The sequence below is a fragment of the Drosophila takahashii genome, chromosome 3R (genome assembly GCF_030179915.1).
Source record: "Drosophila takahashii strain IR98-3 E-12201 chromosome 3R, DtakHiC1v2, whole genome shotgun sequence".
Lineage (NCBI taxonomy): Eukaryota > Metazoa > Arthropoda > Insecta > Diptera > Drosophilidae > Drosophila > Drosophila takahashii.
In genome coordinates this window covers 5895886-5923641 of record NC_091681.1, presented here as the reverse complement: position 1 = coordinate 5923641, position 27756 = coordinate 5895886, and the positions used below count along the sequence as shown (strand labels likewise).

Below are 27756 nucleotides of genomic sequence, written 5' to 3'. Positions count from 1 at the left end.
CCCTAACTTCGTTTGTTTTTGTTTTTAATTCTTTCTTTTAGCATTTCTCGGTTATAAATGTTGTTAAAATGGTTTGAAAATGTGATGTTCATAATCTTATGATATACCCGCAAATAACTGCATTTAAATTTTTTGGAGATTCAGCATCTCTAACCCAATATTTTCAAATTTGGCTAACGTGATGTAACGTCACCGCCTCCACATATGTATGTATATATGTCCTGCTGTCGCACTTTAAGTGTGACCGCGCAAGAGGAAAATGAAAAAACCACAGTCAACACATTTAAAATGAAAATACCACAGTCATAACACGTTTAAAATGCGCGGTTACAAAATCGATTAAATCGCAAATCTTTTCTTTTGCGCTTTTTTCTTAAGTAAACGTTATATTTAAAAAATATCGGTAGGCTTTTACAGTCGAAATATTCCTTAAAATTGCTTTTATTTTAATAATGCAAAAAACGACGAAGGCGACTACTATTATATAGCCGCAAAATTAAAAATCTGCTGTGATAGTCCGATCGTAATGAGTAATACACCAATCAAAAGGTATTGCACAAACTTAAAGGATTGCATACCAAGACTTTAAGAAAATCAATTGGCTTGGGAGAGAGAGCAGTGAAAGTGAAAAAGTGCAAATTTTGAAATTTGGAGCTGTTGGGGCCGGTGGGGATAATTGCCCCCTCGCAATGTTTTAGTTGTGTTCCCATTGAAAATACGCGTCGAATGAGGGGTCATATGATAAAATCCGACGCTCCGTCCAAAAGTTATAGCCAAAATAGGATTTTCTTCGTCTTCCCAAAATGAAAATTTAATTCTGTTTGTCAGTTTGTCAGTTTGTCCAAAACATGTTTTTTAAGTTTTGAAAATTTAATATGACGTTCATCACATCGATATAAAAAACTTTTGTTCTACCACTTTTGGAAAAACTCGCTAGTTTAGCGGGAAAACAGCTATTAATAGCTACAGACTTGTGCTGCATCTCGTTTGAAAGGTATTTTTAAATGCTATAAACGCCTTCAATATGCAATTTATGTAAATGTAATAGTTAAAAAGATATGAACAAAAGACAATTTTTTTAAACTTTTTTTTTAGCTTTTTTTTATTTTTCTCAAAAACGGCTCTAACGATTTTTTTTAAAACTTTAAACTGTATAGCCCTTGAGATTTCTTAAATTTTGGTATATAACACATTACTGTAAAAAGTCACGTTTAAAAGTTATTTTTATACGAAAATAGCCACTTTTGCCAGCTCGAACTACTAACGCTCCCTGAGTATTGAATTTTGTGTGAGGGTATCCGAACTGTATTTTAGGGTCATGGAATCAATAAATTTCCACTTAAGAGTTCCATATAGGAATCTTTTGTTCTACGACTTTTGGAAAAAGCCGATACTTTAGCGGGAAAAAGCTAAAAATAGCTACATTTCGTTAGTTTGTAAGTTCTACACTATTAAAGGTACAGACATGTGCTATACCTCGTTTTTTACTTAATTCGTTAAAATACAATAGTTTAAAAATTATGATTGACCAATTTAAATTTAAATGTTTATTTTAGCACCTATGAGAGCAAAAGTAAACAAACAAAAACTTCTGATATCAAATAAAAAAACCTCTTAACGAGGTAAAAACTAGTGACGATCGCACATTCAACGTTCAAAAGTTCTGATATCAACTTTTGTAACGAATATTGATTTTAGATGTGACTAAATAAGTACGATACCTAAAATTTATTCATTCGGCACGCTACAACAGAAAACTTTCGTGTAGATATTAAATATTTGCTAAAGCGGGCCGAACGAGTAAATTTTAGGTAGCGTACTTATTAAGTCGCATCTAAAATCATTTTTCGTCAAAAAAGTTGATATCAGAACTTTTGTACGTTGAAGGTGCGATCGTCACTAGTTTTTTACCTCGTTAAGAGGTGTTTTTATTTGATATATATAAGCCACAAAATGAGTTTTTTATAAACGCAATCCTTAGATATGTGCGTGTGTGTGCATTGCAGCTGACTAAGGAAGTTAGATAAGCTTAAATTCAAATTAATGATAACACTGTGCAGCATTTTTAGTGCTTTTTAAATTTACCTCGATGGATGCTATATTTTTGGATTCGTTACGAATTCCGAAGTTAAACTGCGTTTTCCAAAAAGTTCCCCGAAGCAAGGATTCTTAGCAAAAGGACCTCAAAGTTCGAAAAATGCTGATATTGGTCAACTTTGCGGAGCTCTCAGAGGCAAATGGATGCATGGTTTGATTCGATGTTAAAGTTTTTTAAAAGATACACTCTTTATCTTTCAAACCCCATACTTAGAATAATTTTAGAATTTTTTTTAAGGCAGAAACAAATTCTAGAAAACATAGTCAAAAAACCTAAAAGTATACAGCTACGGTCAAAATAGTAGTAGTGTCGCCACACTGTGTATTTAAAAGTTTGTTGTTGTATTTGATCTTTTCCTGGTAATATTGTATTGATTATAATTTTGATATTAGACTAATTGGATAAAAAAAGTTACAACATCAAACTTTTAAAAACACAGGGCGGCAACACTACTACTATTTTGACCGCAGCTGTATGTTTTTAAGAATTTTGACTATGTTTTCTGGAATTTTTTTCTGCCTTAAAAAAAATACTAAAATTATTCTAAGTATGGGGTTTGAAAGATAAAGAGTGTATCTTTTAAAAAACTTTAACATCGAATCAAACCATGCATCCATTTGCCTCTGAGAGCTCCGCAAAGTTGACCAATATCAGCATTTTTCGAACTTTGAGGTCCTTTTGCTAAGAATCCTTGCATCGGGGAACTTTTTGGAAAACGCAGTTTAACTTCGGAATTCGTAACGAATCCAAAAATATAGCATCCATCGAGGTAAATTTTTGATGCTGCATAGTGTAATTAATGACACTGTGCAGCATTTGTAGTGCTTTTTAAATTTACCTCGATGAATGCTATATTTTTGGATTCGTTACGAATTCCCAAGTTAAACTGCGTTTTCCAAAAAGTTCCCCGACGCAAGGATTCTTAGCAAAAGGACCTTAAAGTTCGAAAAATGTTGAAATTGGCCAACTTTCCGCAGCTCTCAGAGGCAAACGGATTCATGCTTTGATTCGATGTTAAAGTTTTTTAAAAGATACACTCTTTATCATTCAAACCCCATACTTAAAATATTTTAGGATTTTTATTAAGGGAGAAACAAATTTTAGAAAAAAAAATCAAAAAACATAAAAGTATACAGCTGCGGTCAAAATAGTAGTAGTGTTGCCGCCCTGTGTTTTTAAAAGTTTTTTTGTTGTAATTCATCTTCTTCTGGTAATATTGTATTGATTATAATTGTACTATTAGACTAATTGGATAAGAAAGGTGACAATAACAAACTTTTTTTTTTTTTGAACACGTATATTTATATATTTATGTGCAAATACATATATACAGATAATATTTTATATTTATATTTAATATTACATATATATAATTTTTAGTTTATATTTATTAATAAATGAAAGAAAACAATATTTATTTTTGTTTTTTTTTTGCTTTTATTTATAATGTTAAAATCAAGTATTTGCCGCACATTTTTTTTTACCGCGTTTTCTTGAATTCTGAATGCTATGCTATGCATTTTCACTTGCCGAAAAATAAATTTTAGCGGCGCTCATCTTTTACATATGTATTTTTTCTTGTCCCGATGAAAAGTGAGACCACTTAAAATTATCAAAAAAATTTGAAAAAATATCGATGATATATGATAATTATTCAAAAAAAATATCACGATAAAAATATTTATTTTTTAAATTATTCTTTTTAAATTGTGTTAAAGATTTTCGGCGTTTTTTTTGCATAGTCCTATGTAGCGAATGCAGACGTACCACCTCTGAAAAAAAAATTGAACTTGGCTTCTGCATCCCGTTAAATAGTATCATTCTTATAGTCAGTAAAGGAGATACTTCTAGCCTTTGTTTATGTTTATGTATTTAACCACGGATTGCAGTCGAAATGCACTTGTCTTTCTCTCTCACTCTACAATAACTAATTAACCAATGAAGGCTGCCAGCTCGACAATACATACTGGAACAACAATTAACAAAGTGCCACCGCTTTTTGAAATCTCTAGAATCTAAAGAAGTATTGTCCCTTATTCTTAAGAACAGCTTATCCTCTTCTTCTTAAAAATTCGCGGCTTTTGCAGAACTAATTTAAATATCAAACCATGTATAGAAAAGGCTTTTAGGTAAGTAGAAATTGGTTAACAAAGTCTGAAGTATTAGTTGTTCTTAAGAATTCGCGGTTCTTCAAAGATCGATTTCAGATACAGTTTTATTCAGAAATAAAGTAATCAGCACAACTTTCCACCCAAGAAAGACAAAATTGGTTATTGATTTGAAAACAATTATGCCGTGTTATTTTATTTTAAATAGTATTATTATTTAAATATTTTAGTTAATTTTTATTTAATTTGACAAAAAGAAGCATGGCCAAGGACGAGCTTGTTATGTTGCACCTATTGTCCGTCAACATAATTTTCAGTGCTGAAAACGCTCTCTCAACACTAATTTGCGTTGCAGGTACAGAGTGTACGACTGTGGCCAGTTGATATAGAATAGGGTAGCGCAGCTTATTTTCTTCCCAAAACTTCATGATGTCTGTATCCAGGTTTATAGGTTTGGGGCAATAGCTGCCAGTTTAAAGGCTGTGTTACTGCACAAAATGAACAAAAAGCCTAGTATTCCGCTGGCTCTGGGTACCAATTAGAAGGAAACTTTTCTAAAATCATAACACCTTTGGAAAAATACTGCACCAGTCTAGAAACTATAATTTGCGTGCAATTCAATTCAAACCTAAAATTGTTGGTAAGCCTGCTGCTTGAATATTATAAAAAAGTTCATATTTGTGCTTAGATGGCTTTAATTCGCAAAATATGGCCGTTTAAAGGTAAAATACCGAACATTTTTGCTCATTTTTCGATTTTTAACGCGCTAGGGACACTCCATCGCAAGAGTAATTTGTCAATTTAGTTCCTCTGGTTCATAGCTACATAATCACTGAAGACTTGATAGTGAAATTTTAATCGGTTCACAAGATATGGCCGTTACAAATAAATTTAAAACTTTAATTCGCTATAAAAGGTAAATGCGAACTAAGCCAGAGAAACCAAGATGGGTTTTAGCTCATTTCGATGAGTACTTTCTGCCCATGAAATCAGAATTGCGGTTACATTTTATAACCCTAAAAATGTTGCACAGTGTAATTATTATTTACGGTCCCTGGTTTTGGACAAACTGACAAACAGAATTAAATTTTCATTTTGGGAAGACGTAGAAAATCTTATTTTGGCTATAACTTTTGAACGGAGCGTCGGATTTTATTATATGACCCCTCATTCGACGGGTACTTTCAATAGGAACACAACTAAAACATTGCGAGGCACAGTGTAAGATTTTGCCAATCTAGCGGGACTTTTAGCAAAAGTTGAACTATTTTGAGGTCGATGAGCTTTTAGCAGCACTTTTAGAAATGTTCAGCTATTACGAAAACAGGCACAAAACAATACAAATAATTTTTTTTTGGGAGATAACGGTTTTTAAAGCTGGACTTTAGAAATGCATGCAAAATTGCTCTGGGAAGCGAGCAACAGTTGACAAAGTTTAGTCTTATCAATTGCATCGCGTGATCAGTGGGAGCTGCCAAAAGTTATTTTTCCCAGAAACTTTAGACAATTCTTAATCCACTTTTAAAAACAAACAAATTTTTTTGGGACCAAAAAATTTTTTTTTCATTTATTGAAAAAAGTGCCAAAAAGTAAGTGTATTTTTTCATATTTCTGTTTTTTGGTGGAAAAAACTTATATTATTCTATCGTATTCTATCCAACAAGAACATACATCATTCGCATGCATTCATTCTGATTCAGAATCTAGAATAAAATCTGGCCCATATTTTGCCCAAAGACCTTCTATTTAGAAATGAGTGAAATAAGCCTTGCTGCATTTTTCGAGGTTTGGTCGAAAAACATAAAAACCACCACGCGAGACGCTCTTGTAAAGCACGCAGTGATGGTGTTTGGCAATGACATTGATCACTCCAAATTGAAATTACACTGTCTTTTGAGTCTCAAAACCGATTTGAGAAATCTAGGAGAGATAAAGCCAGGTTTTTTGCTCATAATGCAAGTGGCCTTCAGGTCACATAAAATGGCAAAGACTTTCGCATTGATGTCATTGCTTCCACCTCAAGTACAAGAGGGAGGTCACAAAAAGTCTTTTCTGAGTGTTTTCCTAAAACACAAAAAAGGAAAAGCCAAGAATTGTTGCCTACGATAGATGAGGATCAATTGCTATCAGCTGCAGAGCAGGCTTTGCGGGCAGAAGGAAAACGGGATTCAGCTAAATTAATTAATGAATTACCAAATGCTCCCCCGTCCACGGGGACTATAATTAAGAAAGCTAAATTATCTTCTAATAGCACTGCAAAACACCTTTCAGCAGATCAAGCACTTGCCCTTCTGTAGAAATAGAAGTACAATACCACAAAAATTGTCTGTCCAAAATTATATCCATGTTATGATCTCGTTAAGGAGCCAAAAATGTTATGCTGTCCTACTGGTATAAAAGTAAGAGAATCCTATGCTGAAATAAGTTTACAATCCCTTATTGATCATACCGTAAAACGGCTGATAAGTGCTCAAGAAGACATTTTTGAGTCACTGTCTCCACTAGACGATGTACACATGAAGTTTGAATTGTTACCATTTAATAAAAAAAAATCTTAAAAATATAAACCAAAGTTTTTTTGTTTTTGTTATCAATTATCTTTAATATAAAACCTTATTTGCAGCTGCTCAGCTTATAACATCGAAGTTACAGCTAAAAACATGAGCATATAACCCAAATTCAACATTTTTCAAAAAAAAAAAAAAAAAGTGGTCTCCAAAAATTGAAAACAAAATTTTTTAAGTTGGCGAAAATTATAACAAAAAATAAGAAAATAGTTAAAAATGTTGAACATTTTTTTAAAATATTTTTTTTGGGGTTTTTATCTTAAAAAAACAGTTTTTTTTTAATTTTTAACGCCCCCAAAAATGCCACGCCTATTTTTTATGTCCAACATAATCGTTGGGCTTACTAGAATATTCACTCAAAATTTGAAGCCGATATCTTTAAAAATACGACTCCTACTGATTTAAGTCCCCCTAGATTGGCAAAATCTTTCACTGTGCGAGGGGGCATTTATCCCCAACAGGTCCAAATTTCGAAATTTGCACTTTTTCACTTTCACCGCTCTCTCTCCCAAGCCAATTGACCTTTTTAAAGTCTTGGTATGCAATTCTTTAAGATTTTGCAATACCCTTCGATTGGTGTATTACTCATTACAATCGGACTATCACAGCAGATTTTCAATTTTGCGGCTATATAATAGTAGTCGCCTTAGCACACTCTCCTGGTGCGCTTCGTCACTACATGGAGAAAATCTAAAACAATATGTTTTAGACAAAGTACTAATGTTGTGAAGAAAATAAGTGTAAGGATTTGTGTCAAATAATTTCTGTTTTGTTTTAGGAATTTTTTGCAAGTTTTTTTATATTCTTAAGTAGTTGGCATAGGACAATTTACAGTAGTTTTTGCTGAAATTAAGTAAAAAGTTATGATAAAATCTTTTATCGGCTTATAGGCTAAAAATAAGGAATTTTTAAATTTTAAACAAGTAGAAAATATAAAGGTATACTTAATTTTCAGTTTTAATTTCCGCAGGCGAAGCTGCGCTGTGCTCAATATAGTGCATCAAACATAATTAAACTATTTTTTCATATCTGAAGTTGACGAAAACACATCTTATTTTTGTCCCATTCTTTTATATTAAAGTAGTTTCGATTCTTTAAATTCTCTGTGAGCAAGCTGTGTTTATGAAATTCACTTACTCTGTTCCTTCGTTTGCATTTCGGGCAGGATATGTGATGGTATATAGTTACTACCTTTCATGAACATCTCTACTCCATTAACTCGAAAAAAGAAGGTGTTTCCTACGCCGTCAGGAGCAGGCACTTCGACCAGTTCAAGCGTGCGAAAGCCTACTCGGAGAGACCTGTGCGACTTGGTCCTAGAGCGAACATCGGGCCCGTCATTACCCAGCCAGGCCTTCAGAGTGAAGTGAAGTGGATAAAGTTTCTGGTCTCCATAGCCATTTGGCCACCAAGTTACGACTTTCTCCTGCAAAGTGAATAAAGCACTTGACATAGATTTTCAAATGTACATACATTTATAGATAGAACTAATTCGTGTCGATTTATGTACCTAGCAGACGGTACTCACAATTGACACGGCCTGATCAAACTCAATTACTGGCGTCATGGTTTTCAGTGCGTATCTGTCTACGACCACCGGATGGTCCAATAGCTCGCTGCAACTCGTAATGCCTATGAACAAGCCGCTTTATTCAATTGTTACAAGTTCACTTACACAGCGTATAATATAAGCCTTCCGTTGAAGTCCTTTTCGCCCATCGCGTCCAGGTAGCAGCGAATATGCATGTTCCAGTGCGATCCATTGATGCGGCTGACATCCACATCCACATCGCGTATGACGGCCACCTCGTAGATTTCAAGCGCCACGTTTTTCCAGATCCCAGCGGAGGGGGCTGCGGGACCCCAGTCCCAAGAGAAGCTCGCCTGCATCTTCCGCAACATGTTCATATGGCACTCGCCATGGTAGCGCTCGTTCGGGCAATCCGGAGGTACGGTTTTCTTAGCTTCATTCAATACATTAGCTCTAGCTAGGGCAGCAAGTACGGGAGATTGGATCTCTACCTCCAGAAAGTTTTCTACTTCGAGTAGGGAGCTCACTTCGTACGAGTAGCGTACAAACATGTTGTCTGTCTGTCCCAGCAGCTGATGGTTAAGCCGAATTTCTGACACGGCATCTATGCCGTGGAAAGTCAGGTTGATGTGGCCGCGTTTGTAGTGATGGACGTCGACTGTGGCGGTTATTAGCAGAACAAATAAAAACGAAAAAGAATGCTAGCTTCGGCTTGGCGAAGATATTGCAGATAATTCATATTAAAACCTAGTACTCACATCAGCTAGTAGGATGTGAAAAAAGAATGTTTCCGTAAAATCAATATGGTTATGTAAGTTTCAGGTCATGCAAAACCCATATAGTTTTTACATGAAATACTCTTTTCGACCAGGTCAAATTTACCTGGCCACATATAATATTAAAATTGATATTAAATAATGTAAAATTGGTCTACGTTTCATATCGATTTTCTTTTTGGTATACAAAATACAACTTTTATGTAAACAACAAAAACTAAAATAAAACATTTATAAATAACTAACAATAACCGAAACGACGTTGTCCGCTACTATAAGCAAAACCTTTATTTCGGATTTTTTCATATTTCCAAATTTAAATTAATATCCGAGTAAAATCCCGTTAAACAGTAAACCCACCTAAAGCGCACTAACATTCTATCCATATTCTTCTAGCCATAATATACCTTACCTTAACACCGCATTAAACCTAATATTACCTCACCTTAACCTCACCTATTTTATTCTCACCCTTTGCATACTTTTTTAGCACCTTAATGCTGTTTTCACTATTTCCTCGTCTTAACCCACCTTAACACCAGTTTTTCCTCTTCCTAGCTAACCTAACTTTAGTCTCACCTGAAAAAAAAATGTTCCTTTCTATACTTACTTACTTTAACTTCACGTTTTCTTATTTAAACTTGTTTGTAAGCTTTACCCAAACGAACCTTACCTTTCTTACCTTCACCCTTTCTTTACATTATTTTACCTAATACCTACCTAATACCTCCTTAATCGCAACTTAACCCCGTACTAACCTTATTCCCACTGTAACTCCACCGTTCTGGTAGCCGAAATATATCATTTTGGTTAGCTTAGCGAATGCAGAGAAAAATTCTTACTATTTTTTTACCTTTTTTCAAGCAGATTGAAAGCCCAAAAACCTTAAAAACTTAAAAAGTAATATATTAAAAATAACACACAAATACCTATGTAAGGCCAAAATGGTTTAAGCGAAAAACGGATCCGCTCGCATGATCGGTTGGTAAACTAAAAAAAGAAGTGCCCCAATGTCAGCTGGGGATCAACAGCTGCAGTTAAGAATTTCCGGAAATAAAAAAAATTAAAAAAAAAAACGAAACTAAAGCTTCAACTCTTTTAGGTGAAAACTGTGGGTGTGAGCCTTTTGGAGAAGAAATTCTACAACAATTTTCTTCGTATGCCCCTGGCCTTTAACACAATTTAAAAAGTTTTGTAGGTACGTTTTGGCTGGTACAATTTCTAGATTATCAACGTTGTGCGAATACCTTTTCTTAAATTGGTATGTTATTTGTGCACGCATATACATATTTCATTTTATGTTTTTAAAGTACATAAATGCATATGTTCGTATGAACGTGTGTATACGCATATGGGCACTTCCACCAAAAGGTCCACCAAGCCAAAAACCTTGAAACTTGAATAAAACATATTTCCACATGATTTTCTAATTAGTTGTATACTGAGCTTAACTACAAATTTGAAGTATAGTTTGATTATTTTTATGACAAACCACACCAATATACGCAAATATCTGTTTTTGGCTATTTTTTTGGTTTTTTTTGGACCCGTCTTCAGTTGTGAATTTATCCTTTAGGAATGCTAATATGTGACATTTTTCTGTACTGAATGCTTTATTTAAATGTAAAACTATTAAGTAAAAAGCAAAACAGCCAGTAATTGAGGGATAGAGCTAAAGAAATACACTTTACAAGACGCTAAGAAAAAATGTCCCGAGCGACATGTCCCGAGCGAATGTGGTTGAAACTGCATAAAACAAAAACGGCAAACCATTTTTGAGTAAAACCAAAACCATTTCACAGCGACATATTTGGACAACATTCTAAAAAAAATCGCATTCAAATATTCCATCAGAATTCGCTAAATTCTAGTGTTAAATGAACTTCAGCGAAAGTTTTTTAACGATATCTTAAGAACTAAAAGTGGTACAAAATCAAGATTTTTACACAAAATAGAGCTTGGGAAGAGTGAAAAGAAAAGCCCATTATTAAAAATAAAATCAATTTTGTTCCATTTTTTTTTTTCAACTTAAAAGGTGTGCAAATGTCCCGAGCGACAGTATGGAAGTGCCCATATCTCAATAGTTTTTCTAATTTCTTTACAGTTTTAGAGTAGAGCCCAGAAACTAAAACTCCTGAATATATTACGGGATGCATACACATTTTGATTTAGAATTGCATCCATTAGGTGTTTTATCCTAATTTAATCATCACATATTTATGTACATGCGTATTTTCGATGTGTGTGTGAGTCATTGCGTTTCTTACATTCGAATGTGAAAACCAATCAAAATTTTTTCTTAAATCAAAACAAAAACTCCTTTTTGTATTTTACGGGCTAGCTTTACACTTTGACTAAGAAATGCATCTATTAAATTATTCGTTCTGGTATCCAAATAGTAAAATTTTGATCAGGTGTTTCCAAACCAGAAAAAAAAACATTGGCCGTCTCCTTTTTTGCTTCAAATGACTCTCTCTCTGCTCACTCGCTCTGCTTCTGCTCCCCAGCGGCGAAAATTGCCATTACAATATGGATTACGAATGCATTACTTCTCCTCCAGTAGGGAAACAATGGATTACAACATGGATTACTTTGCCATAGGCATGGGCGCCATGTAATGTGGTCGGGACACACTTTGCATTACTAGTAATGGGAAAAGTATGCTAGGGCAAAATGTAGACTGACTAGAGAAAAGTTAACATACATTTTGAAAAACGTATGCTGAGTTGTAATGCTGTTCATTTATGAAAACAAAAAATATTCTTTCCTCATGTAGGAAGTGAACATGGGTATTATTGTATAATGGATGGAAAGGCTAACCGCTCGGCCATTGTCTGTGCTTTTTTAGTTCGTTAAACTATACTTAGAATGCATGCTGTTATTATTAAAGTTTCGAAGCTCAAACGTGACGGAGGGGAAGCGAAAAACGAACACATAGGCAATAATCCACCATCTACCATCCGTTGAACGGATGGTCCGTAAGGTTTTGCCGTTCTGAAAATTTCCCATCCAATTTTGACGGACTTTGACGGGCTCTCTTATGCGATAGTTAGGCGATGTTTTCTCGGTGCCACTCTGAATTCTTCCTCTTGACTGTGAAATTGGAACGATGACTGCGAGAACAAATCAAATCGATGGCGGGAACAAATTAAATAATGCTTCAGCTCATTGTTTTTTGAATCATTTGTAGTTTGTTATGAGCGGAAAAGCGTTCGCAAGCAGGTTGCTAAGTGTGGGCCAAAATGTAAGCTGTTGTGCGTACGAAAACATCAATGTTTACAGCAAAGTGTCAGAATATGTTTTGCACTTCGTAAATATAACTAATATTAATTAAAAGTGTTCTTTGTACTCCTATAAAGTTCCAAAGTTGCTATAAATTACCAAAAACAGCACAAATTTGGTTTTGTTTACAAATTTTTTATATTAATATTGGCTTGGCAGAGGCGTAGTAAGAGCGGAGTGTGGGGTACGGGAGGTTAGGCTCCCCCCAGTCAGCAATATGTATGCATACTCGTTGTAGGATATGTTATAAACGTTAAGATATGTTTTTAAACTATTTTCTTAATCTATTTATTGTATTATTTTACAATAAAATTAGGAGAACGCAATTTAAGACAGTTTTCCCGAGTTGAAATACCCCTTCGTTAATGTTGAGCTGAGCAACTGCTCTTCAGTCAGCTGTTATTGGATGGTAAATGGTGGATGGAGTTCTGTAGGAACACGAGTTTCACATTCGTCAAAAATCCCAACCGCTTCTAACAGATGGACTCAATGGGAAGAGGCTATTAAATTTAGCTAATGGAATGATACATTTATCCAGGCGGCAGATCGGTTTTCGTTTTCTCGTCTGTCATTTAAAACTCCAAATAAAAGGCGCACTAATTTGAGACTAGGTGGCAACACCACAACAGAAGAGTTAACTAATTGTCAAAAATTAGTCGAAAAACTATCGAAAAATACTATAAAACCGTCATACTAACAGCTGATGATATAAACAAAACTTCAAACTAATAAAAAAAAAACAATGTCGGCATAAAGAAAGTTTCGCGGTGAAAATTATACCGATGAACAGGAGACAGTTCTTGTAGAACGGTGTCTTCTTACATGCGTGCAATCTATAGCTCCTATGACTTTCGAAAACTTGGTTATTTTAAAAAAATCGCGGCGATTTTTGTTTAAAAAAATTTTTGCCTGCGGCGCTTTCCTCGCCCGTACCTTACTTCTTCCATTAAAAGCTTATCCAGCTTTCATTCAGGTCATCCGTTCCATTTCCTTTTTTCGAGGAGCATGAACACAATACATCGTATAAAAAGGCAAAATAGGTCCATCACTAGAGTAGAAGGTAACATGCTGTTATCGACTAATCGAAAACTATCTGTCGCCATTTTATGGCGGGATATTGCAGTATTTTAAAATGTTCACACCCAATTTAAAATACTTCTTTTAGTTTTTCCTCGAAAACATTTATGTTTACGAAGAAAATGATTAATACACAAAATATCCGGTTTTTAAATATCTTCTGTTTTTGTCTAAAATATTTTTTGATTTTTCTTTTATTTTCCGAAAAAACAGCAAAAAACCGAAAATTTTACGATTTTTACCGTTATTTTTCAAGATCCCGTTATTTGCGCAAACTTTGGCTATTTTTCCCGTAATCAGGACCCAAAAACACGTCAATATGGAAAGTTTGAAAAAAATTGGGGGTAGGAGCTAAACGGAAGTTTATTCCGGATTTAAATATCCAACAATAAGTCCGGGGCTTTAGGTAAGTAGTGAATGGTCCACAAAATCTAAAATTTTACTTGTTCCTAATAATTTGCGGTTCTAAAAAAATCGATTTTAGTATCGAACCTTTTCTTATACTTTGTAGAATATTTAAATCCGTTCTTCAAAAACCGCGAATTCTTAAGAAGGAGAGGATACTTTCCCTACCTAACTAAGGACCTTTTTCTTATAGTTCGTTTGACATTTTGATCGACTCTTCAATAATCGCGAATTCTAGTATTTTGTTAAATGTAGTTCCAGGTTGTGTTGAAAAGCTCGGATAAGAGCATTTCGACTGAAATCAATTTTTTAATACATAAAACTAAGCAAAGGCTGAAAGTATCTCTATTACTGACTAAAATTAGATTACCATTTAACGGGATCCAGAATCCAAGTCCTAGTGAGTTTTATTTTTTCCGATCAGAAATAATTATTATCTTTAAGTTTTATTTTTTTTATCAAAAATAATGATTATTGTGTGAGTTTTAAAATAAAACTCATAATGATTACGGTCTCTGAAAATTACTATAGCTTATTTACTATAGCTACTATAGTCATATAGAATGCTCTGCTCCAAAAAAAAATATAGTTTTTGGTATTGCTACGGCTCCATATAGTATTCTGACTGTAGCATTTCAAAAATGCTTTGCTCCAGGCTTCATACATAGATATAACTCTCGTAGCAATAGCAAATAGTAAAAACTACAAATATAGCACAGCATTTTGAACCCCGGTAAAAAACTAAAACTATAAACTTTTTAGCACCTAATTAGTCACAAAAGGTTTGACAATTCAAACAAAAAGTATCAAATCAATTTTTATTATTGATCCCATTTCAAAGAAGCTCCAATGAATGAGCATTGTACTTTTTAGATTACATTTTGCTCATTGCTCATCGGTGTCTCTCCACTGAGGCATTTTAAAATACCAAAAAAAAAATACCAAAAGTGCCCACCGGTTTTTAAAATTTTGCTCATTGATTGCTCATTGCAGCCGACATATATCTGTCTTGTTCGCACCTACGTGAAATCGTATAGCCTGAGAAAAAATTGTTCTAATGAGTGCGCCGAACAATGTAGTAGAACAACCGCATTAACAATTCAATTGATTCGAATTTTGGATTACTCGCACTCACTTTCTCGTTTGTTTCAATCGAGTGCTCGGGTTTTCATGAGCAAGGCCTACCACTTGCTTGTTCCAAATTTCTAAGTGAGTGAACTCGCACTCTAAAACTCTATTGTGTTAACATGACTTGTTATTCAGTTCAAGTAAACTCGAGCAGGGCTCTAGTATACAAACTGTATTTTAGGGACATGGAATCATTAAAATTGATTTTAGGCAGTTTCATATGGGCACTTCCAAAATGTTGCTCGGGACATTTGCACACCTTTAAAGTTAAAAAAAAATTGTAAAACAATGAATTTTAATTTTAATTATGGGCTTTTCTTTTTACTCTTCCCAAGCTCTATTTTTTGTAAAAATCTTGATTTTGTACCACTTTTAATTTTTAAGATATCGTTAAAAAACTGCCGTATTCGCTCGGGACAAAAATAGAAGTGGATTTCGGGGAAGTTCATACAACACCAGAAATTAGCGAATTCTGATGGAATATTTGAATGCGATTTTTTTTAGAATGTTGTTCAAACATGTCGCTGTGAAATGCTTTTGGTTATACTCAAAAATTGTTTGCCGTTTTTTTTCTATGCAGTTTCAACCACATTCGCTCGGGACATGTCGCTCGGGACATTTTTTCCGACTGTTTTGTAAAGCGGATTTCTTTACCTCTATCTCTCAATTGCTGGATGTTTTGCTTTTAACTTAATAGTTTAACATGTGAATGAAGCATTCAGTACAGAAAAATGTCACATATTAGCATTCCTATAGGATAAATTAACAAGAGAAGACAGGTCCAAAAAATAACAAAAAAAAAGCCAACAACTTTTATGTATATTATTGGGGTTTGTCATAAAAATAATCAAACTATACTCCAAATTTTTAGTTTAGCTCAGGATCCAACTAATTAGAAACTAATATGGCAGCAAAATCATGTGGAAATATGCTACAAATAGCTAAATTTCGTAAGTTCGTAACTTCTGAACTACTAAAGCTAAAGTCATGTGCTATACCCCGTTTAAAATGTATTTTGAAATACTTAAACGCCTTTTTAATACAATAGTTTAAAAATTATGGTTGAACAATTTAAATTTAAATATATATATTAGCTCCTATGAGAGCAAAAGTAAACAAAAAAACTTCTGATATCAAATAAAACACCTCTTAACGAGGTAAAAAACTAATGACGATCGCACCCTCAACATACAAAAGTTCTGATATAAACATTTGTGACGAAAAATTATTACACTCGTCATTAAATACACTTTCTAAAATTTTGCTCTTCGGCACGCTGTCATTGAAAGTGCCTGTAAAGAGTGAAAAACAAGAGAGAACGCTATAGTCGAGTTCCTCGACTATTAAATACCCGTTACTCAGCTTAACAACTTTAATATAAATATGCCTTCTTGTATGTTTTTCGCGCGCCATATTTTAAATAATTTACATTTTGCATTCACATAATCCAAATTAGAGTAACCACCTTTTTTCAGCACCAGCAGGAGTGTTGAGCACGCGGAGACGCGCCATCTATGGCACGGAATTGGTACTATTTATACACAAAACTGTGGGCGACACGTCTTTTTGCGGTTTGTGGGCGTTAGAAGGGGCGTGGCACCTTGATAAAATAAACTTGCGCTGCGTAGGAAGCCCAAGAATATGCGTAGGAAATCCAAACGTTCAATCTTTTGTAGTTTCCGAGATATCAGCGTTCATCCAGACAGACAGACAGACGGACAGACAGACATGGCTAGATCGACTCGGCTAGTGATCCTGATCAAGACATTATATGATCGGAAACGCCTCCTTTTAGCTGTTACATACATTTGCACGAAAACAATATACCCTTTTACTCTACGAGTAACGGGTATAACAAGAGAGAACGCTATAGTCGGTACTGGTGTCCCGATTATAAACAAGAGAGAACGCTATAGTCGGGTTGGTGTCCCGACTATTTAATACCCGTCACTCAGCTAAAGGGAGTACGAACGCTGTACTTGGGTTCGTGTCCCGACTATAATCGTAGCTGAACTAAGAGGAGTGCGAGGGAGATAGATATATGTAGATATTTTGATTGCGTATAACTTTTTAATGAATGGTCCGATTTGAAAAGTGTCTTCTACATTTCGATAGTATAAATATACACAACAAAATTGCATTTATACCTCTCAGAAATCTTTAAAGATGTGGGCGCAGGACACATTTTAAAATCGTTAGTGGGCGATTGTGGGCGTTAGAGGGGTCGTGGCGCTCCGCTGAAATAAACTTGCGCTGCGTAGGAGGCCCAAGAGTATGTGTGGAAAATCTCAACCTTCTAGCTTTTGTAGTTTCCGAGATCTCAGCGTTCATACGGACGGACAGACGGACATGGCTAGATCGACTCGGCTAGTGACCCTGATCAAGAATATATATACTTTATGGGGTCGGAAACGCTTCCTTCTAGCTGTTACATACTTTTGCACGAATACAATATACCCTTTTACTCTACGAGTAACGGGTATAAATACCCTTTACTCAGCTAAAGCGAGTGCGAGGGAGATGGATAAATAATTTTTTTTTAATTGCGCATAAATTTTAAATAAATGGTCCGGAAATTTTTTACGGTGTGGGCGCCAGACACATTTTAATACCTTAAGTGGGCTATTGTGGGCGTTAGAGAGGGCGCGGCTCTCGGCAGCCCAAGAATATGTGTGGAAAATCTCAAATTTCTAGCTTTTGTAGTTTCCGAGACCTCAGCGTTCATCCGGACGGATAGACAGACAGAATTAGAAGATAAGGAAGCTAAATCTAAAACCCAAACTACAAAATGCCTTTGTCCAACAAGTAGCGGGTATAAATAGAAACGTTCGCACCTTTATCTGAGATCATCTTTAGGTACGAAAAATAAAAGCGGGCCCAATGATTAAATTTTAGATATTATATTTACATAAGCAGTGGTCGCTGCCATAGGCCAAAAATCAAAAAATTGATTTTGAGATATTCCAGAGAAAACCAGTTTTACGATCAGCTGATTGTCAAAAATTTATAACACAATAGTTTTTTTTTTTATTTCTAATGGGATTTTCCAATAATGGAATGAAAAGAGCGATGACGTGCTTACTTACTTGCAATTTGTCAACAGTGCAGTGCAACGCAGTGAATTAAAAAAAATCTAATAAAATATAAAGCACGGTTTAACCCAACTCGAATATAACAGATATTGTTCATAACAGTATATACTTTGTTTATACAGATAAATATATAATTAACTTGTGCTGTGTTTTATGTAAAAAAGTGGTAAAACGTGCGTCTTATTTTGTTCGTAAACGTTGTGCATTACAATGTTTAGGTAAAGTTTTAAGTGCTTTCCCCTGCTTACCCCCCAATGATGTTTATATCCTATTATTTATGAATATTTCAAGATTTTAAAATGTTTTCATTAGCTGCCGAAACGTGCAGATACACTTGTGCCATTACAAAATGCTATCGCGATGAAACTTTCCCAAAAGTCTTCTTTCTATTGCAGATACAGTTGCGAAAAAAATAATAGCACCACTTCGTCACAGGTTCTTAATATTAAAAAAATATGTGGAAAACGGGGATTTTTATATAAGAAGTGTTTTTTATTATCTTGATTAGTATTCCACCTATTTGAAAAAATTGATACGGATATCGAAAATATTGTCTACATGTATTTTTTTCAGATTTTAAGAAAAAAAGTCAAAAAAAGGCCGAAAAAAATAATAGCACCACTTCCGTTTTCTTTAAATAAAACTTTACGATGCGCTAATATTCTTGTGTATAAAGGATATATTTTATAAGATTTGACTAAAACTAACTTTTCCTGATATCCAGACATCAAATTGATTACCATTTGGCAATACAAGGACATGTGGAAAATTTTCCAAATCGGAAAAGAAAAATATTCAAAAAAGAAACATATTGGGTGGAAAACGGTCATGAAAACCGGTTGGATTGGTTAGGTTTTGGATCATATTCATTAAGAAAGGCATAAACTTTGAAGGATAACATAGAAAAACCGAGTCCTGGCCCATTTTTCCTTCCAAAATGTTATATCTCAAAGCACAAAGAATCTTATCAGAGCCAAAACTAAACTAAAACACGTGCTTAAAATAATAGCGAATATTTTAATAGTTGGATAATGTTTCAATAAACAAATTTATAAAACAAAGATTAAGTTACCCATTTGTTACCCTTTTATATGTATCTCTTGTTCGCCCATCGTTAGAGTATTGTTCATGTATATGGTCACCGCAGACGTTAACTTGCCAAAATATGTTAGAGTCCGTTCAAAAGCAGTTTTTGTTATTTGCTCTAAGAGGTTTTAACTGGGACGCTGGCCGTCGGTTGCCATCCTATAATGCCAGATTGCGTTTACTAGACATGCCCACCCTGATCAACCGTAGGATTTGTCACGGTGTTATGTTTATACAGTGTATAATATACACAAGTTAATAAATGGTGATGTCGACTCCTCCTTTCTCCTTAGTTCCCTAAACTGGAATGTGCCATGCAGGACAATTCGCCGGTATCGGCCTTTGTCTCTGCCATTTTGCAGGACAAATTTTGCCCTTAATGACCCTTTCCGTGTTCTTTGTGAAAAATATAATGATCTCAGTCACGTCTTGTTGTATGGAGTCTCTTCAGTGTCTAATTATAATAAGTTATTATTGTTATTGTCCTCAAATATGTAATTCAACGTGCCTACCACTCGATGTGAGCAGGGGCATATCGCTAAAAAATTCCCCTTATGTGGTTTGGCGTTCTAGTTCTTAAATACAAAATATTAAAAATGTTTTACAAGCAGTCCATTGCTTAATAAAATACAATACAATTTGTCATTTCTCTACCTTTTATTCTATTCATTGAGAAGTGGTGCTATTATTTTATTCGTACGTTTTTCCAGTTTTGCATAGATTTTCTTAAAAAAGTCCAGAAACCTTTTATAAAGCTAACATTTTTTTTCATATTCAAATTATGTTTAGTCTTACTATTTAAAACCCGTTTTGAAAAGTTAAAAAAGTCAAAAAATGTGAGTAGGGTGACTAGTTAAAATTTTTTTGGGTTAGTGGTGCTATTATTTTTTCACAGCTGTATGTCGGAACGAGCCGGATCGGACCACTATATCTTATGGCTCCTATAGGAATAATCAAAAAAATAATAGAAAAACTATTATAACTTTGTAGAAAGTAGGCGTTTTGATTTTTGACAATGTAAAAACAACAGTTTAAGTAGGCGTACCTGCAAGGGTATATATATATATTCGGCTGGCCGAAGTTAACTTCTTTTCTTGTTTTTGCTGTTTGTTGGTTTTTGATTGGAAAGCTTTCTAAAGGAGCCGCTGAATCAAAAATAAAGAATATTTAATAATTGGACTGCAAATACAGATTTGTTTAACAGATTGGTTTTAAGTTCTGATTAATTTATTAATGGAGAAAAAACTTAGTTACGCAACCACTGAGAAAATCGTTCCTATGGAAGCTATAGGATATAGTGGTACGATCTCGCCAATTTATGTAACATGTATTTATAATATTTATCTAAATAAATTTTAGGTAGCGTACTTATTTAGTCGCATCTAAAATAATTTTTTCGTCACAAAAGTTGATATCAGAACTTTTGTACGTTGAAGGTGCGATCGTCACTAGTTTTTTACCTCGTTAAGAGGTGTTTTTATTTGATATCAGAAGTTTTTGTTTGTTTACTTTTGCTCTCATAGGTGCTAATATAAACATTTAATTTTAAATTGGTCATAAATCATAATTTTTAAACTATTGTATTTTAACGAATTAAGTTAAAAAGGCGTTGAAGTATTTCAAAATACCTTTTAAACGAGGTATAGCACATGTCTGTACCTTTAGTAGCGTAGAACTTACAAACTAAGGAAATGTAGCTATTTTTAGCTTTTTCCCGCTAAAGTAGCGGCTTTTTCCAAAAATCGTAGAACAAAAGATTCATATATGGAACTCTTAAGTGCAAATTTACTGATTCCATGATCCTAAAATACAGTTCGGATACCCTCACACAAAATTCAATACTCAGGGAGCGTTAGTAGTTCGAGCTGGCAAAAGTGGTTATTTTCGTATAAAAAAAACCTGACTTTTTAGGGCTATACAGTTTAAAGTTTTAAAGAAAATCGTTAAAGCCGTTTTTGAAAAAAATAAAAAAAAGCTAAAAAAAAAGTTTTAAAAATTGTCTTTTGTTCATATCTTTTTACCTATTACATTTACATAAATTGCTAAGAAGGCGTTTATAGCATTTAAAAATACCTTTCAAACGAGATGCAGCACAAGTCTATAGCTGTTTTTCCGCTAAACTAGCGAGTTTTTCCAAAAGTGGTTGAACAAAAGTTTTTTATATCGATGTGATGAACGTCATATAAAATTTTCAAAACTTAAAAAACATGTTTTGGACAAACTGACAAACAGAATTAAGTTTTAATTTTGGGAGCACGAAGAAAATCCTATTTTGGCTATAACTTTTGGACGGAGCGTCGGATTTTATCATATGACCCCTCATTCGACGGGTATTTTCAATAGGAACACAACTAAAACATTGCGAGGGGGCAATTATCCCCACCGGCCCCAACAGCTCCAAATTTCAAAATTTTTTCACTTTCACTGCTTTCTCTCCCAAGCCAATTGATTTTCTGAAAGTCTTCGTATGCAATCCTTTAAGTTTTTGCAATACCTTTCGATTGGTGTATTACTCATTACGAGCGGACTATCACAGCAGATTTTCAATTTTGCGGCTATATAATAGTAGTCGCCTTCGCACACTCTCCTGGTGCGCTTCGTCACTACATGGACTGCCGTCCATAGTGATAGTGGTCCGATTTTGATTAAATTAAAATTGAAATTCGGAAATATTTAAAAAGATTCATATCCTAGAGTAGAAGAGAATACAATAAAAACCGAAGAAGCTAGAATTTATTTCCTATTGCTTTTCAATTAATTTTCCGATCGTTCCTATGGCAGCTATATGATATAGTCGTCCGATTTTTTTAATATTTAATTCGAAATTCAGTAATATTTAAAAAATAACATTTTCAAAAGAAGAAGGTAATATTTCAAAAAACACTGAAGCTACAATTTTTTTAACGTTTTCTTTTTCGATCGTTCGTATGGGAGCTATAAGATATAGTTGTCCGATCCGGTCGGTTCCGACATATATACTACCTGCAATAGAAAGATGACTTTTGGGAAAGTTTTATCCCGATAGCTCAAAAGCTGAGAGACTAGTTTGCGTGGAAACAGACAGACGGTCAGACGGACAGACGGACGGACAGACGGACATGGCTATATCGACTCCCCTATTGATCCTGATCAAGAATATATATACTTTATGGGGTCGGAAACGTCTCCTTCACTGCGTTACAAACTTCTGACCAAAATTATAATACCCTCTACAAGGGTATAAAAACAAAGATGTATATGTGTAAAAATTCGCAGTTACAAGAAGCGCCTTTAGAAAATGATAACATAAAAATGAGCGAAAAAAATAATATCCAAAATTGTCTACAAACACAACTGACGAACACATAAGAAACATCACAAAAGCAAAGGAAGAGCAGAAGACTGCGTCGCAAATTTGACCCTGACAGTAAGACAGCATGAGTTTATTAATGAATATAAACAAATTATCAAATATTTTTTTTTAGTTTTTATTACCTTCAAACATTGACAAAAACACTGATAACAATCCTAAAGGGTGATCGGGGGGTAACATGTCTAAAAGTCTATAAATTTCAAAAAAGAACTTATTAAAGTAAATACCTGAAACTTACTTAATGAACCTTAATTTTAAATAAACTTATTCGAACCTCTCTTGCGAACGTTTGACCACTTTGAAATGCAACTTTGTTTTGACGAAATGCTAACGTAACCAGTGTTGGGAAAGGTACTGTGTTTTTTTACCTAGGTAAGGTAAAAGGTATTGTCAAAAATAAATACCTAGGTAAGGTAAAGGTACTTAAATTTCCCAGTACCTAGGTAAAGGTAAAAGGTATTTATAAGGTATTTTTTATTTTTTATAATTTTTTTTTGTTTTGTTCAATGTAATCATTTAAACTTAAAATAAGACTAGTTTTCAGTTTTTAGTCGTCTTAATCAAACAATATCTTTTCATTTCATTTAAATTTAAATGTTATAATTTTGTGTATATATTTTGAAAACACGCGGCATGAATAATTGTATGCACGTATCACTTCATTAATGTATTTATGAAACCCTCATGTACATATTTGGCGCGCAAAAATTGCGTATGTACAAACATTGACTATATATTGTGCATATGTATATGCCGTTTGTTTACGTACATACGGCATTTTTGCGCGCCAAATACACTTTGGTTTCATAAATAAATTGATGTAGTGATGGGAACATACATACGTGCACAAAATTATATAAAAAAAACTGCGATTAGTTTTAACTTCACAAAACAAACAATAGAACGGCTGAATTATTAATGCTGCGTTCCGACTTTTACAATTCTGAAACGAAACGATACAATGAAACGATACTACAGTGTCGCAGTCAGATTTGGCTATTTTAAATCAGAGCAATGTTTAATACCTATGTAAGTACCTTAATAATTCCAAAGGTATATAAAAATAAATACCTAGGTAAGGTAAAAGGTACTCAATTATTTGTATACCTAGGTAAGGTAAAAGGTACCACTAAATTGTACCTAGGTACGTACCTAGGTAAAAGTATCTAGGTATGTCCCAACACTGAACGTAACGCCACTGCGCTGCAAAATTGAACACGTGTTCACGCTTTGCGTTCTATTTTTAGAAAGTCGCGTTAGATTTCCAGAAAATTCCGGTTTGCCATTAAGAAGCTTGGTCTTTTTTAAGACAATTTGTTTACTAATCAATAATTTTTGGTACTGGCGGTTTTTTTAATTTTGGCCTATGGGCGCAACCACAGTGCACTGTGCAGTGTTGGGCGAGGTCTTTGGTGAATTCCTATACAATATTTGGTTTTCAGAAGTATGCTACACAGTATTTCCTCATTGTTTACTTTTGTTTCATTTGGTTTGCATTCAAAAATGAACTGGTAAATCTTACATTGAAAGAGAGTAGAGTAGGTCCAATTGTCGTAGGCCAGATAACGCAAGCCGACATCGTTGTACGAGTCCAGCACTTGGGGCGCGAAGGCACTGTATATGCCCGAGGGCAACGTTTGGTTGTCAATAGTTAGCGCTGTGAAGAAAAGTAATATAAATGTATATGTTAGCTTAAATATGTCAATGTATCTCATTTTTCACAAGGATACACTAATAAAAATTTATTTCTAAATTTTAGAAATCTCGCCATTGAATCGGCCTACCTTTAAAAATAGAAAACAAATTTCTTGTTATTAGAAAATTTGCCTTTAAATTTAGAAAACCTTTCTAGATGAAGAAAATTCAAAAAAGAATTTTTCAACTATTTCTAAGTATTTAATGGCAAAATTGCCATTGAATATATAAGAAATGACTCTAGAATTTACAAAAGTAGCCATTGAATTCCTTCGGCTACCGAATGTTAACGACAAGAAAAACGAAGTAGGACGAAGGGCCTACTGTGATCACCCAAATATTGAAAGGTAGGTACATATGTATGTATATAATTTTTTGTAAAGCGCGCGTACAATTGTGTGTATGTAATTGAAGGAAAAACTCAAAATCTCTTAACCAAGTTGATACAAATTTAGTTCAATTGTTTTTTAGCTAAAAGCTACGTACATACATACATTTTTACATAAATATAGTTCTATAATAACTTCAACTTATTACTCGCACTATCGGGGGTGTCACAGAAAACCATTCCTAATCTCGGTGTCACAGACGTCATTTTTGACGGTTTCTAAATCCCCCGTATTTTGCCGGACGTTTTGATAAAATCAACCAACTTACAAATGTTTCCCAAAAAAATAACTTTATTTAAAACAGCTCTAATGAATTTTATGAACTATCTGCATACTAAGATTTTTATATTTACTTCGGTTTATATTTAAAAATATGCTTTTTATGAAACCTCTCGAAAAAATTAGCTAAAAAAATCTGTCGGCAAACCGTCTACCTGACAGTGTTACCAATTACCTAGAACTTTAAAATACCAAATTTGTCCAAATTTCGGAGTTAGTTATCGAAATGTTGTGTTTACGAATTATTTATTGTAGTTAAAAATGAAACTTATTTCTGGTAAAAATTTCATTGTAAAAAAAGTTGTAGTTATTGAGAAATTAATAAAAACAGGCCGCCTTTGCAAAAAGTTGGCATCACTGTCGTGAAAAATTTCCTATTTTTGTCGGACAAAACGCCGGCTGTGAAGAAGAAGAAGACATGTAAATAAAAAAGTAAACAGTTTTTGTTTATTATTAATTTAAACTAATAAACGTTGCTAATTTTCTGGGGTAAACATAGGTCACCAGCGCAAGACCAAAGATATTATAAACACTAAGATGTGTAACGAGGAGCAAGAAAATGTACGGAGGCAGCGTCATTTTTGTCAAATCGCTCTCAAAACTCCGCGGTGCAGAAAAGTCGAAATTCAATTTTTGTCTCATTTGTTGATTCTTAAATTATGTTGCCGAAAAGGAATCGTCCTAAAAGGCACATTGCGCACAACATTTCAAAAAGGGCTGTGGCGTTAGTTGCGTTAGTTGGTGGCCCGCGAATAATGCGATTGAGGTTCGAGACCACAAAAAAGGTTGCGCTCAGTCGGAGTTGAACTCGGTCCGACACGATCCGCAGTCGAGCGACTACACCCCTAGCCCACAGTGCCTTGTTTCGAGACGTCAGACAGATGCGACATTGAGCCTATTTCGCAGTAGAGCAAACGAAATTGCACACTAACACAACCAAAGAATCTAACAAGGACAACGCACACTAAGAAATTATAAATTATACACCAAAAATTTTGCCGTACATTCAGTTGTATGGGCGTTACACCTCTTAGTGTTTATATTCTCTTTGGCAAGACGCCATATTCTTGCGATTCATTCGCGATAATATCGACATTGCCAAAGGATTTACTCAGGGCGGATGCGTTCTTGTGACCACTGCTCAGGAGGACCCGGCCAATGAGTTAAATACCCATGGACTACCATGTAAAACCGCTTGTAAGGATCTCCTCTGCGTCCTAGCCCATCGCAGTTATGCCTTCATGTGTAGGCCTTGAAAACTATTTTGTATAGAAATTTTTGTTGGAACTGCCTTACACTTTTACACTTTACAACGTTTACAACGCAATTGAATACCGTAATTATTTCAAAAAATGTTGTTTATCTAAAGACAAATATATGATATCCCATTAACTCTTTTTTTCCACACTCAAAAAAAAAACAGCCCGAAATCGCCATTAAATCAAGAAATTCGCCATGAATTTCAGTCGATGGCGATTTGCCGTATTTTTTAGAAAGGAATTTTCTAAAATTTAGAAAAAAATTTCTGAAAAGCAGAAATACTTTTCTAAAATCAAGAAAAATTGCCATAAAAATTGCGAAAATTTCCTTAAATCCAGAAAGTACTTTTCTTGAAAATATAATTTTTTTTCTTAAAATAAGAAAGGACTTTTTTTATTTTCAGAAAATTTTCTTTATTTTAATAAAATGTTTACATATTTATTTTACTATTTTATTTCCTAAACAAGAAAGAGAAAAGAAAATAAAACAGATGAAAAGAAAATTATTAATATTTCCTAAACAAAAAAGGAAAACAAAACAAAAAAAATAAAAATAAGATAATAAATATTTCCTAAAGAAAAAAGAGAAAAGAAACCAAAAAAAGATAAAAATTACATTATAATTATTTCCTAAACAAAAAAGAGAAAAGAAAACAAAATAGATAAAAAGTTATTAATATTAATATTAAGTAGGTAATTAATTTACCTATTATTAAAATTTACTTACTTACTGCCAAATTATCAACAATACCTGAAATTGAAATTATTCCTGCAATCGAAAATAAAAATTAATATTAGAGAAGGATGGTATTTGCGGCCTGCAATAGTATGCCCTATGCTTACCATAAATTTTCACACACTTACCAAATTTATATTTAAATTTATTTAAATTGCTTACCTATTAATTGCCTCTTAGAGGGATCGCACTTTAACTTTCTTAAATAGGCTCAACACAAACTTATTACTTGCAATGTTCATCCAAAACTGAGCACAAGGGTTCAAAATGCAGCGCAACGCAAGCAACTCTCTCGCGAGAGACTGAATTTCCAAAACAACAACGCAATAAAGTTACAGCTACGCACAAGAAAATTCTCGATCATACGCACAAACACACATAAACATATACATACATACGCCAAAAACTGTCGTCGCAACGCGCCGCGGTCTAACCCCTTGTCTTCTTCTTTTTCGTTTCGAAGAAAGAGTGAGAAGCATAAAAGAAATACAAAAAGTTTTTCTTAAATCTATGGTGATTTTCTAATTCTACTTTTCTGTTTTCAAGAAAACATTTTTTTTTAATTCATAAAAATTCTTAAAATTTAGAAAAATTTACCGTATTTTTTATGGCGACTTTCTAGATTCTAGGAAGGGCTGAAGTACATTTTTTCTTAATTTAATGGCGAAATCGCCATTAATTTACGAAAACTTTTGGAGAGCAAACTAGAAAAAAACACCATTGATTTAAGAAAAAAAAACATTTTTCTAAATTTTAGAAAGGTTTTTCATAAAATTCTGTTTTTATGGTCTTTTTTCCTAGATTCAAGAAAACAATTTCTAAAATTCAGAAAATTTTCTTTTAAGATTAAGATAATTAAGAAAAAATTTCATTTTATGGCGATTTTCTAAAATTTA

At 33.8% G+C, this 27756-nt stretch overlaps 1 protein-coding gene across 4 annotated transcripts in view; it reads right to left on the bottom strand.

Moving 5' to 3' along the window:
• beta-Man (beta-mannosidase) overlaps positions 1 to 27756 on the bottom strand; it is a 67079-nt gene that overhangs the window by 13782 nt on the left and 25541 nt on the right. For 2 of the 4 annotated variants that reach the window (XM_044394783.2, XM_070217033.1), the window contains exons 2-5: positions 24025 to 24159; positions 8449 to 8962; positions 8302 to 8389; positions 7911 to 8199 (exon numbers count right to left, since the gene is read on the bottom strand). In XM_044394783.2, the coding sequence (XP_044250718.1) occupies positions 7911 to 8199; positions 8302 to 8389; positions 8449 to 8962; positions 24025 to 24159 (1026 nt within the window). The remainder of the gene's footprint in view (positions 1 to 7910; positions 8200 to 8301; positions 8390 to 8448; positions 8963 to 24024; positions 24160 to 27756) is intronic. The other 2 variants (XM_070217032.1, XM_044394784.2) reach the window with 2 other exon arrangements.